Source organism: Sphaeramia orbicularis, chromosome 5 (assembly GCF_902148855.1).
Source record: "Sphaeramia orbicularis chromosome 5, fSphaOr1.1, whole genome shotgun sequence".
Lineage (NCBI taxonomy): Eukaryota > Metazoa > Chordata > Actinopteri > Kurtiformes > Apogonidae > Sphaeramia > Sphaeramia orbicularis.
The window spans coordinates 16,255,757-16,268,609 of record NC_043961.1 but is presented as its reverse complement, the minus strand read 5'-3'; the positions used below and the strand labels follow the sequence as shown (position 1 = coordinate 16,268,609).

Genomic DNA, 12,853 nt, shown 5'->3' with positions numbered 1-12,853 from the left:
CAAAAAAAGAAGGCAGGTAACAATAAAAACAAAACAAAACATATACACATCTTCGTGCAAAAATATACATATATACAAAAATATTAAATACAGTGTGTAAAACGTATAAAAAGTACAAAGTATTGCTGACAGCCCGTTGTCAAAAGAATAATGATAATAATAGATATAATAATAATAACCTTTAAATAATGACAATTCCAATTTTTTCTCTTTGTTTTTGTGTAAAAAAAGTAACATTTTGTGAAACCGTTTAAATATAAAAAGTATCTTTTCACATAAAAAAAAAAAAAAAATGCATAACCTGAAAAATATGAACAATCTGAAATGTCTTAAGAGAAGTAAGTGCAATTTTAACAACATTCTGCTCTGTTCTGCCTCTCTTACTAATGCGTTGTACTTTTGGAGATCCACTGTGATCTGTCCATTGTAATGTACATGTGTAACTGATGTGAAAATGTAAAGTTCATGCGTAATATTGTTGTAATTGCACTTATTTACTAATTAAATTTCGGGTTGTTTGTAGTTATTTATGTTTTTTCACATTTTTAAAATATATTTATAATGTATTTTACTTACTTGCCTTATTTCCCTTCTGCCCCTGAACTAAAATGAGTTTACCAGTCCTGGTCTACAGTGCATTCAAACCATGTAAACGGTTGATATTGTAAACTATAACCCATTACATGACATACATGGGTAGCTCTACTGAGGACTGATACATACAACACATGTCTGTATATGTTCTATGGAGCGAACAGATGTGTTTTCCATGCGTCTGTGTGAGCTCACCATCACTGCGTAGGACCAGAGGAGTGGGCGGACCCTGGACTCGGGTCTTTGTGACGGTGTTGGTCACCACACAGGTGTAATTGCCCACATCAGACGGCTCTACCATGGCGATGTACAGATTCCCCGTCTCCTGTGAGATGAAGCGACGGGTATCCTGCTTCACAAACGTCGGGTACTCGTTAAAAATCCAAGAAAATACCAGATCTGTGGGAAGAAAAAGAGGAAAGACGTTTGTAAAATGTGTTAAAGTTACGGATGTTTAACGGGTTTTCACTGCCTGCTTTTGTGTAGCATTTATGATATTTGTAGCAGGGATTTTTTTAATGAAAGTGTTTTATCTCGATGGATGGATGGAAGGATGGATGGATGGATGGATGGATGGATGGATGAAGGAATGAAAGAATGGATGGATGGATGGATAAACATATGAAAGGTTAGATGGATGGATGGATGGATAAACATATGAAAGGTTAGATGGATGGATGGATGGATGGATGGAATGAAAGAACATATGTATGTATGCATGTATGTATGTATGTATGCATGGATGGATGTATGCATGGATGGATGGATGGATGAAGGAATGAAAGAATGGATGGATGGATGAAGGAATGAAAGAATGGATGGATGGATGGATGGATGGATGGATGGATGGATGGATGGATGGATGGATGGATGGATACACATATGAAAGGTTAGATGGATGGATGGTTGGATGGTTGGATAAAATTATGAAAGGTTAGATGGATGGATGGATGGATGGATGGATGGAGGAATGAAAGAATGTATAGATGGATGGATGGATGGATGAACATATGGATGGATGGATGGATGGATGGATGGATGGATGGATGGATGGATGGATGGATGGATGGATGGAGGAATGAAAGAATGTATAGATGGATGGATGGATGAACATATGGATGAATGGATGGATGGATGGATGGATGGATGGATGGATGGATGGATGGATGGATGGATGGATGGATAGTAGGTTAGCAACTGACAGATGACATAAAAGTAGAAACCAGGTTGTAATTAGTGAATGTTAATTAGCGCTAAATAGGTTTGAATGAACAGCATGTAATAAAACACATTAAACAGAAAAACACTGGTTAAATCACCATGGTGATCATCTGGTGTGTACTTCATGTAAATAACAAACACACTCAACAACATACAAGCACATTTACATTTGCATTTACGTGACATTATCCTATTGTTAGTAAACCCTCTGTCCAACACACTAGTTAACTCATGCTAGTTACCTAATGCTAGTTAATGCTAAAACATTATTGATATTGTTAGAGTTAGCGGTTTTACTCACAAATTACACAATACCAACTTTGTTTCTGACGGCTTCAGTAAGAGTTTCAACAAACAATATGGTATATACTAATTAAAAAATAGCTTAACTTTCCAGTAAGATAAGTTTAGAATTCCTTCAGACAAATGCATTAACACATATTCCAGCAATGACACACACACACACACACACACACAAACACACCCATCCTACTTTATATTCAGCGTCAAACAACTGTCTGTTCAACAAGACGACTGAAAATCTCAGTTTCACTAAAGACATGAAATGTGAGACAGACTGTTTCAGTTTACTGTCACATACTATTCACTGTTCAGGATGATTCTTGGTGACTGTCTGTGAATCACATGGACAATAACACTTCAAACCAAATAAATAAATCAGGCTGGAGGCAGCAGTGAAAGTGTTAAGAACCTGATCTGATAGAATCTGCAGAAAGCAATGAACTAATAGGTGTTTTGCAGCTTTTATTATCAAGATGAGATAACACCGTCTCATTCCACTTTCTGTTGTGAGGGTGTAAATCTGTTCACACTGTCAGAACAGAAATGGCGTAAATGGTTAAAAAAAAAAAAAAAAAAAGGTAAAAATAAATAAATAAATAAATGGGAGCCCTTAGACATGTGATAACAGACACAGTTTACATTATAATCTTTAATAAACGGAAATGTTCTAAATAATGACAAACATATTTTTAAATATTTACCTATCTACCCTTAGACATGTGATGAGAAACACAATTTACATTAAAATCTTTAATAAATTAAGATGTTCTAAATAACTACAAAACTATTTTAAAATATTTACCTATCTATCTAATGATGTTTCATTTCATTTCCTCTTCCTAAGTCTTACTGTAGTCAGCATATTCCAATATTCTCAGATAATGTAATAATCAGACATCTGGTATTCTGCATGTTTTAGATGTTTTCCTCTTCCTGCACACCTGACAGTCGTCACCAGGCTTCTGCAGAGCTTGATGATAGGTTTATCATGTGAATTAGGATACCGGCCCTCGAGGACCAGAACTGGACACCCCTGATTAGGGATGGGAATCGAGAATCGGTTCTTTTTGAGAACCGGATCCCAGTAGCGTGATTCCTTGGAATCGTTTGCCTGCCTGCTTAACGATTCTTCTTATTGATTCCGCCTTCGTTGCACATGCGTGATGACGTCACACGTATGCTGCATTGTTTTGGTCAGAACGTAGACAACATGGTGTTGAGGCAGAAACGGTCTAAAAAGACGACACCAGGGTCAGTGGAACACTGTCGAAGCTTCCATTTCTTCAAAAGGGTGGAATTCCTCCAGTATGTTCAAACATTTGTCCACACAGTATGTGATTCATCTACAGGAATATCACATATTTGATACGATACTTAGCGATGCTTGTGAATGTAGCGGCAGAGTGAACACCAGGCCGTCATCCGGGCCCAGTTCCAGTTCCGGTGCGGGCAACAAACGTCGTATCCCCTCAAATACAAGTTTCCGAAGGTAGGGGAAAGGAAATGAGGTGCACAACAACAGGAGACGGGCAGAGTTGAACCGGTTCCTCATAGTGGAAAGGCAGCAATAGAGGAATTAGTAAAGCGTCTTAGTTTCACTTTCACAAACCGGGCCCGATGTCATCTTTATTTCCTACGGAGATTAAAGTCTTTCAACATCTCCAAGCCTCTTCTGTGCACTGTCTACCAGACTGTGGTGGCTGGTGTCCTGTTTTTTGGTGTGGCGTGTTGGGGGGAGGGAGCTCGCATTTCTGACAGAAACAGACTGAACAACTGATTAAGAAAGCGAGCTCCATCATCTGGACGGGACTGGACACAGTTCAGCAGGTGGCTGGGGTGAGAATGCTCAGGAAACTGGACTCTATTTTGAGGAACGCATCTCACTCACTTCACCATCTTGAGGTGTTCAGGGAGAGCACTTTCAGCCACAGACTGATTCCCCCTCGGTCCAGGACTGAACGCAGTAGAAGGTCCTTCCTGCCAGCTGCCATTAGACTTTTTAATATCGCTGTGTGATAAATTATTGTATGCTGTGCATACTATAGGTGTTTTGTTTTATTGTATTGTATTATTTACATTTACTTTATTGTACATATATACACACACACACACACACATATATATATATCTTTTATTCTGTTTTTAAACACTTCTTCGTGCCATTGTTGGTTGCATGTGGGTGTCTTTTGTGATGGGTCAGTGTGTTTTTTGCTTGTACTGTTTGTACTGCTGCTGTTGTAACAAACAATTTCCTGCAAAGGATCAATAAAGTATCTATCTATCTATCTATCTATCTATCTATCTATCTATCTATCTATCTATCTATCTATCTATCTATCTATCTATCTATCTATCTATCTATCTATCTATCTATCTATCTATCTATCTATCTATCTATCTGTTATTATTATTTGTACATACTGTATATGTTATATTTTCTGTACAAAGATGGAAATATAAAAGACAGTTAATGCAAATAAACCCGTCTGTACTCTTTTATTCCTTCACCCAATGAGAACTGATAAGAGAATCGATAAGGAATCGGATCAAAAAACAAAATCGATAATGGAATCAGAATTGTTAAATTCTATCGATTCACATCCCTACCCCTGATGTAGATGTTCAGAAAAGATCAGATTAAAGTTGAGGATTATTCTATCAAAAACAGAGAAAACTGAAGAAAAAGTGACTTTTTCAGTCAAATCTATCATTAATTGAACTGAAACTGAACAAGGACTTACACAGACTTTCTCAGACTTGTATTGAAAACCGATTTATTTAATGCGTCCTCAGCTCTCAGACATGAACATGACATCTTAACTTATGTTTAATAAATGAGCTAAAGGTGCGACTTATCGGGACTTAACAGGAACAGAGTCATGACGGCGGCATTCGACTCAGGCTCCGCCGGCTGAAATCAATAAACATCGTCAGGGCTTAAATGTCACTTTCCTGAACATCACATCATTATGTTTCAAGATGAGGAAAAGGCATGTGAAGATCTGCTCATATGTTTGCACTAAAGTCCTCTACTTGCCTTTTATTTATGGTCTTTCACACAGTGTCATTTTCATTTTATTTTATTTTGCTCATCACCAAATACATGGTACAGAACACGGTCTCATTCATATAGATGCGACCATGTCATTTAATATTTATTCTTCTCAGCTAAAGAACAGAAAGAACATCCCTGAAGCCATAAGTAATAATAACAGCCGAGTGTTACCGTAGATGACATTAAGTAATAATTAGATTCCCATAACCCGGTCAATAATCTAATTCTTACTCAAACTCATGCCTGAATTGAGACAAATACTGAGCAGGAAAACACATTAGAGCGCAATATAATAACACGATCCTAATATGTATTTATAAAACTCATCATCGCCGGTGCAAGGATTCATCTTCTTATGTCAAATATGTGACATAGAAATGATTGCGGAGCATCTAAAGATAATCTAGACACAAATAAGATCTAACCTCATGGTGTCACGCAATTTCAGAAATGACTGCTTCACAAATTAAACACAGCTGACATGAAAACTAACAGGTCGTCATATAATATTTTGTTATTATTCATGCCTTGGAAGTGTAATGTATCACTCAGTGTGAGTGTTGGTTTAATTGACTACAGTATTTCATTCATTCAGGATGGTTCATATATGACATCCAGCCTCGATCATTAACCCTTTAACCCCTGACGTGTCTGTGGTGAGCGTTCTGAATGTATGGTTTAATTTAAATGTTCATTAAAATTCAACCGTTTGTTCAATAGGAAAAATTTCAAAACCTGCTAATAGAATAGACCTTGTTCTTTCCATAGACATCTGAGCATGCTCAGTGCAACCTCCACCCCCTGTGGGATGGGGGGTAAAACACAGAACAGTGAGTGAGACTGAGTCACTATAAAAAAAAGATGGTTTAGGCTTTTTTTTTTTTTTTTTTTTTTTTTTTTTTTTTTTTTTTTTTTTTTAAACAGCGTTTTCCTTGTGTTATTTTGTTTTTACTGTTGTTTGCAGTGTTGCGGTGATTTTCCTTAATTTTTTTTTACTGTGTTATTACTGAGTTTTGACCATGTAACTACTTTTCGGAGTTCAACCAGGTGTCAAAACAAAAACTACTGGGCCCAAATTCATATCCTTGTTGCTTATTTTGTCATTTAAAATATTACGTAAAAGCTAACAAATCCTTCAAAAGTGAGGAGAAATTGAGCAAAATACTTGAAAAAATGAGGAGAGTTCATCGTTTCATAACATCCAGAACGCTGTATTTAGTCGGATAAATTCAAAAACCAAAAAGTGTCTACTGATCTAAACTGTTTAATACCAGTTGATCAACTAATCCTAACAATACATGTAAATAATTGGTGTAAAATGCAGTTTCATCTCATTTATTCATAGGATAAAAAGTTGTAAAATGAGAATAAAACATACAAAATACAAGAAAAATAAAGAAAAATTAACCAAACACCCTTGAAAATATTGCATAAAAGCTAAACAATCCTTCAAAAGTGAGGAGAAAATGAGCAAAATACTTGAAAAAATGAGGAGAGTTCATCGTTTCATAACATCCAGAACCCTGTGTTTAGTCTGATAACCCTCAAAAACCAAAACCGTTTACTGATCTAAACTATTTAATACCAGTTGATCAACTAATCCTAACAATACATGTAAATAATTGGTGTAAAATGCAGTTTCATCTTGTTTATTCATAGGATAAAAAGTTGTAAAATGAGACTAAAATGAACAAAATACAAGAAAAATAAAGAAAAATCAACCAAACACCCTTGAAAATATTGCATAAAAGCTAAAAAAATCCTTCAAAAGTGAGGAGAAAATGAGCAAAATACTTGAAAAAATGAGAGTTCATTGTTTCATAACATCCAGGACGCTGTATTTAGTCGGATAAATTCAAAAACCAAAAGCGTTTACTGATCTAAACTGTTTAATACCTGTTGATCCACTAATCCTATCAATACATGTAAATAATTGGTGTAAAATACAGTTTGTCATCTTTTCATGGTCATCGGATGACATTGAGAGGCTCCGTTGTTACCGTGGAAACACTGTCATCTTCTACAACATTGATTCACCAGTAAAACCCATGGAGTTGGATCAATGACAGTGGATGGACACACTGGGTTTATGTTCAGTTAATGATAGATTTGCTGAAAAAGTCACCCTTTCTTCAGTTCTCTGTAATTCTGTCATAACCTTTGAATTAACTCTAAGTTTTTATGACCATCTAAATGAAATACAGGAAAATAAATGTAGGAAAATAAATGATTTATAGCAGGGTTGGGCAATTAAATTTCCTATGGGACCACATGAGAAACTTTGACAGTTGTTAAGGGCCGGATCAATACACTTCCAGCTCTCCTTAATATCTCCCTCTCTCTCTCTCTCCATATGTATATATATATATATATATATATATATATATATATATATATATATATATATATATATATATATATATATATATATATATATATATACAAGGTGGGGAAGCAAAATTTACAATATTATGAGGCAGGGATTGAAAGACAGTGTATGACCAATTAGTTTATTGAAAGTCATGAGAATTTATTTGCCACAAGAAAATTGACATAATAGAAAATGTTTTTATTCTATGTGTCCTCCTTCTTTCTCAATAACTGCCTTCACACGCTTCCTGAAACTTGTGCAAGTGTTCCTCAAATATTTGGGTGACAACTTCTCCCATTCTTCTTTAATAGTATCTTCCAGACTTTCTCGTAATAGTTTTGCTCATAGTCATTCTCTTCTTTCCATTATAAACAGTCTTTATGGACACTCCAACTATTTTTGAAATCTCCTTTGGTGTGACGAGTGCATTCAGCAAATCACACACTCTTTGACGTTTGCTTTCCTGATTACTCATATGGGCAAAAGTTTCTGAAAAGGTATGGATAATAGTGTTAGGTATGATTATGACATCAGTATATGTTTGGTTTCAAAACAATTGACGTAGTGCCTGCTGAGAAAAAACAACTAAATGTTCATTGTAAATTTAGCTTCCCCACCCTGTATATATATATATATATATATATATATATATATATATATATATATATATATATATATATATATATATATATACTTTACTATAATATAAAAACAGTAAATGCAACAATACAATAATAAAATGAAAATGTGGAGCACAGAATACAACTATTTAATGAATATTCACAAAAAGACTTGAAAATGTGCAAAACCAGCTGCACATTAACTTCACATGAAAAACTCTAAATGCATCCTGCTTTGTTTGTTTGCATATCACAGTTCCTTTTCTTTTTCTTTACCTCTGACTTCAGTAAAGAAAGACATACAAGTCTATGTCTTGTTAAAAACTCTGCATTCAGAATCAATCTTTCTTTTTTAGCCGTTAGCTGACATCTTCATGGGCTGAAACTGACCAACAAACCAATCAGTGCATAAACTTTATGCAAGTAGAGAAAGTATGTGTGAAAAAACGGTAAATTAGCAGATCCTTCAAAATAAAAGCAGTGGCGTTGTATTGGTTATGTCTATTATGATGATACATATTTGCATTGACTTTTAATTTGCCAGTGACCTCATGTGGGCCAGTTAGGGTCAGCCGTCAGGCCGCATGTGGCCCCCGGGCCTTACAATGCCCAGGTCTGATTTATAGTGAAAAATGCAAAATATGGAGGATAATAATATATTAAGTGGAGATACATTATTTAAAAAAGGCTAAATTGAGAGAAAAAGTCATTTGAGAACTGACACAAAAGTATACCTGGGTCTTTCTGGTGAATAAAATGTAAATATTGTGACGTAATGCTGCTGTTATGGAGTCACGCTGCTGCTCTAACTGACAACTGCTTGCTATTTTCATGCTGAGCTTACTCAAAATCTAGCACTTGTTAGTGGACCGGCAATTAAACCAAACAGTCTTGGAGGATCCTTCGCCTTTGCCTCCCAAGGTTTTCATCCATTTATCCCAGCGTGAAGCCCCCCCGACTCCTGCTGGCTCAAAGGAGTAGGTAAAGCACACGAGGCGATGGAGGCGGCTGATCAGCACCAATCGGGGGCTGGGGCTTTAGTCCTGGCTGCTGCCGATGTGGACCTGAGCACAGAGTAATGGCACAGCCGAGGTCCACGGGGACGAGGGGACACTTCAAGGCAGGATAAGGCATGTTTGTGTTTGTTTCCTCTCCAGTGCTTTTGGTCTTTGGCTGCACCTGCTCTCGTTCTGTGTTTAAAACCCATATGACTACATGGCACAACATGAGCTGCACAATACCACAGAGAGCCAACAAACATAATGAGATGTCTCACACAGCTGGCCGAATAGTCCTCGCAAAATCATCCAGAGCATTGATTTTATAGGTTACACAACGCTGCCTGGTACAAAAAAAAAAAAAAAAAAAAAACAGGACATCTCCAAGACAAATTGCAAAAGAAACACAGTTGCTCAGGCATTACAATCACTGCCATGGTAACAGGAAATCAGCTTTTAAGGTGTTATTATTTGCGATATGACGAAATAAATCCTCAAAGCTTTATCGTCCTACAAATGAAAGTCTTTTCGAATGTCGAAACATGGCTAGACGCAGCTATTTGCACTGGCTTTTTAACCCTTTATCGGGGAAGTGACTATTTTTGGTCATTTCCGCAAATGTTGAATATGGATCCAATCCCGTGTCTCAGTGAGGTTCAGAAGCATGTTGATTTTTATAAAGCTTCACAGCGATTCAGAGAGATTTTATACACATTTTGAAGCCATAATAGTGAATAGGACTATGGCAAGTGACTATTTTTGCTCATTTCTGCAAATATTAAATATGGGTTGAATCCTGTGTCTCAGTGAGGTCCAGAAGCATGTTGGTTTTTATATACAGCTTCACCGTGATTTAGAGAGATTTTATACAAACTTTGAAGCTGTAAATAGTGACTATGTGTGGCAAGTGACTAATTTTGGTCATTTCCGTAAGCATTAAATATGGATCCAATTCCGTGTCCCAGAGAGGCCAAAAAGCATGTTGGTTTTTATAAAGCTTCACTGCAATTCAGAGAGATTTTATACACATTTTGAAGCTGTAAATAGTGACTATGTGTGGCAAGTGACTATTTTTGGTCATTTCCCCAAACATTAAATATGGATCCCTTCTCGTGTCTCAGTGAGGTCCACAAGCATGTTGGTTTTCATACAGCTTCACTCTGATTCACAGAGATTTTACACAAATTTTGAAGCTGTAAGCAGTGACTATGAGTACGGCAAGTGACTATTTTTGGTCATTTCCTCAAACATTAAATATGGATCCCTTCTTGTGTCTCAGTGAGGTCCACAAGCATGTTGGTTTTTATAAAGCTTCACCGTGATTTAGCGAGAGTTTATACAAACTTTGAAGCTGTAAATAGTGACTATGTGTGGCAAGTGACTATTTTTGGTCATTTCCACAAACATTAAATTATTGATCCAATCCCGTGCCTCAGTGAGGTTCAGAAGCATGTTGGTTTTTATACAGCCTCGCCGCCATTCAGAGAGATTTTATACACATTTTGAAGCCGTAATAGTGAACAGGACTATGACAAGTAACTATTTTTGGTCATTTGCACAAATATTAAATATAAGTCCAATCCTGTGTTTCAGTGAGGTCCAGAAGCATGTTGGTTTTTATAAAACTTCACCATGATTCAGAGAGATTTTACACACATTTCGAAGCTGTAAATAGTGAATATGAGTGTGACAAATGACTATTTTTGGTCATTTCCGCAAATATTAAATATGGATCCAATCCTGTGCCTCAGTGAGGTTCAGAAGCATGTAGGTTTTTATAAAGCTTCACAGCGATTCACAGAGATTTTACACAAATTTTGAAGCTGTAAATAGTGACTATAAGTACGGCAAGTGACTATTTTTGGTAATTTCCTCAAACATTAAATATGGATCCCTTCTCGTGTCTCAGTGAGGTCCACAAGCACGTTGGTTTTTACACAGGTTCACCATGATTCAAGGAGATTTCATACAAATTTTGAGGCCATAAATAGTGAATATGACTATGGCAAGTGACTATTTTTGGTAATTTCTGCAAACATTAACCCATAAAGACCCAAACATCCATAACCGACCAAAAGCACCTCCTGATGTAAACTGTTTAATACCTGTTGACCTACTAATCCTATCAATACAAGTTTAATTTGGTGTAAAATGCAGTTTCACCTCATTTATTCATAGGATACAACGTGCAAAAAGTTGTAAAATTAGTAAAATACTAGAAAAATAAGGTAAAATATGAACCAAAAACCCTTAAAAATATTGTGTAAAAGCTAACAAATCCCTCTAAAGTGAGGCGAGCTCATCATTTCATAACATCCAGAACCCTGAATTTAGTCAGTTAACCCACAAAAATCAAAACCATCTACTAATATAAGTAAAATGTAGTTTGTCGTCTTTTCACGGTCATCAGATATGACCCATTCGGACGTTCACAGGCTCTGTTGTTACCATGGAAACACCGTCATCTTCCATAACATAGATTAACCAGTAAAACCCATGGAGTTGGATCAATGATAGTGGATGGACACACTGGGTTTATGTTCAGTTAATGATATATTTTACTGAAAAAGTCCGGTTTTGTAGAGTTTTCTCTGTTTTTGATGTAATAATCCTTCACTTTAATCAGAGCTTTGGTGAACACCTACATGATCAGTGAACTAAATACAGGAAAATACCTGATTTACATAGATAAAATGCAAAATAGAGATGATAATATTACATTAAATGGTGATAAATCACTAAAGAAAGGTTAGATATAGAGGAGATTTCATTTGGGAACTGACATAAAAGTAGCACTAGGTCTTTATGGGTTCAATATGAGTCCAGTCCTGTGCCTCAGTGAGGTCCAGAAGCATGGTGGTTTTTGTAACAATATACATTCATTCAGAGAGATTTTAAAGACATTTTGAATATGACTGATTTTTTTATTGCATGTTTTATTATTATTATTATTTGTGATTTGGCAGCAGTAGCAGTCCTTGAGAGTCAAATCCTCAAAAGGTTGTTATTGTACAAATGAAGGTCTTTTCTAATGTCAAAACGTGGCATTTATCTTAGAACACATATTGTATATCAATTAGACACACCTATTTGCACTGGCTTTTAACCTTTTATTGGGCAAGTGACTATTTTTGGTCATTTCTCCAAACATTATGGGTCCAATCCTGTGCCTCAGTGAGGTCCAGAAGCATGTTGGTTTTTATACAGCTTCACCGTGATTTAGAGAGGTTTTATACACATTTTGAAGCCCTAATAGTGAATAGGACTATGGCAAGTGACTATTTTTGGTAATTTCCACAAATATTAAATATGAGTTGTTGTTTTTTTTGTTTTTTTGGTTTTTTTTTTTTAAATAAAACTATACAGTGATTCAGAGAGTTTATAGACATTTTGAAGCTGTAAATATTGAATATGAGTGATTTTTCTCTGTTTATGACCTTATAACAGTTGTTTTATTGCATGTTTACTTTTTAGCAAATGCTGCTCGGATGTTTTATGGCAAGAGGAGGGAGACTGTTGTCACGGCAACCAACGAGGAGGTAGATGATGTCCAGTAACACGCTAAGGTTGAAATGTGAGTGTCCTATGAAGGGTTAATACAAGTGTGTGATTTATTTGTTTTATCTTCTGCTTGTGTTTTTAGATACTATTTATCCTATTATTGTGCATCTGTTTTAGTAGATCTTCTTTC

The 12,853-nt window shown here is 35.9% G+C and overlaps 1 protein-coding gene across 1 annotated transcript in view; it reads right to left on the bottom strand.

Annotated features, from left to right (window-relative positions):
* The window catches only part of LOC115419505 (contactin-3-like), a 243,382-nt gene that overhangs the window by 53,036 nt on the left and 177,493 nt on the right, over positions 1–12,853 (bottom strand). Inside the window, exon 5 of the mRNA XM_030134320.1 lies at positions 790–993. Coding sequence (XP_029990180.1) covers positions 790–993 — 204 coding nt within the window. The remainder of the gene's footprint in view (positions 1–789; positions 994–12,853) is intronic.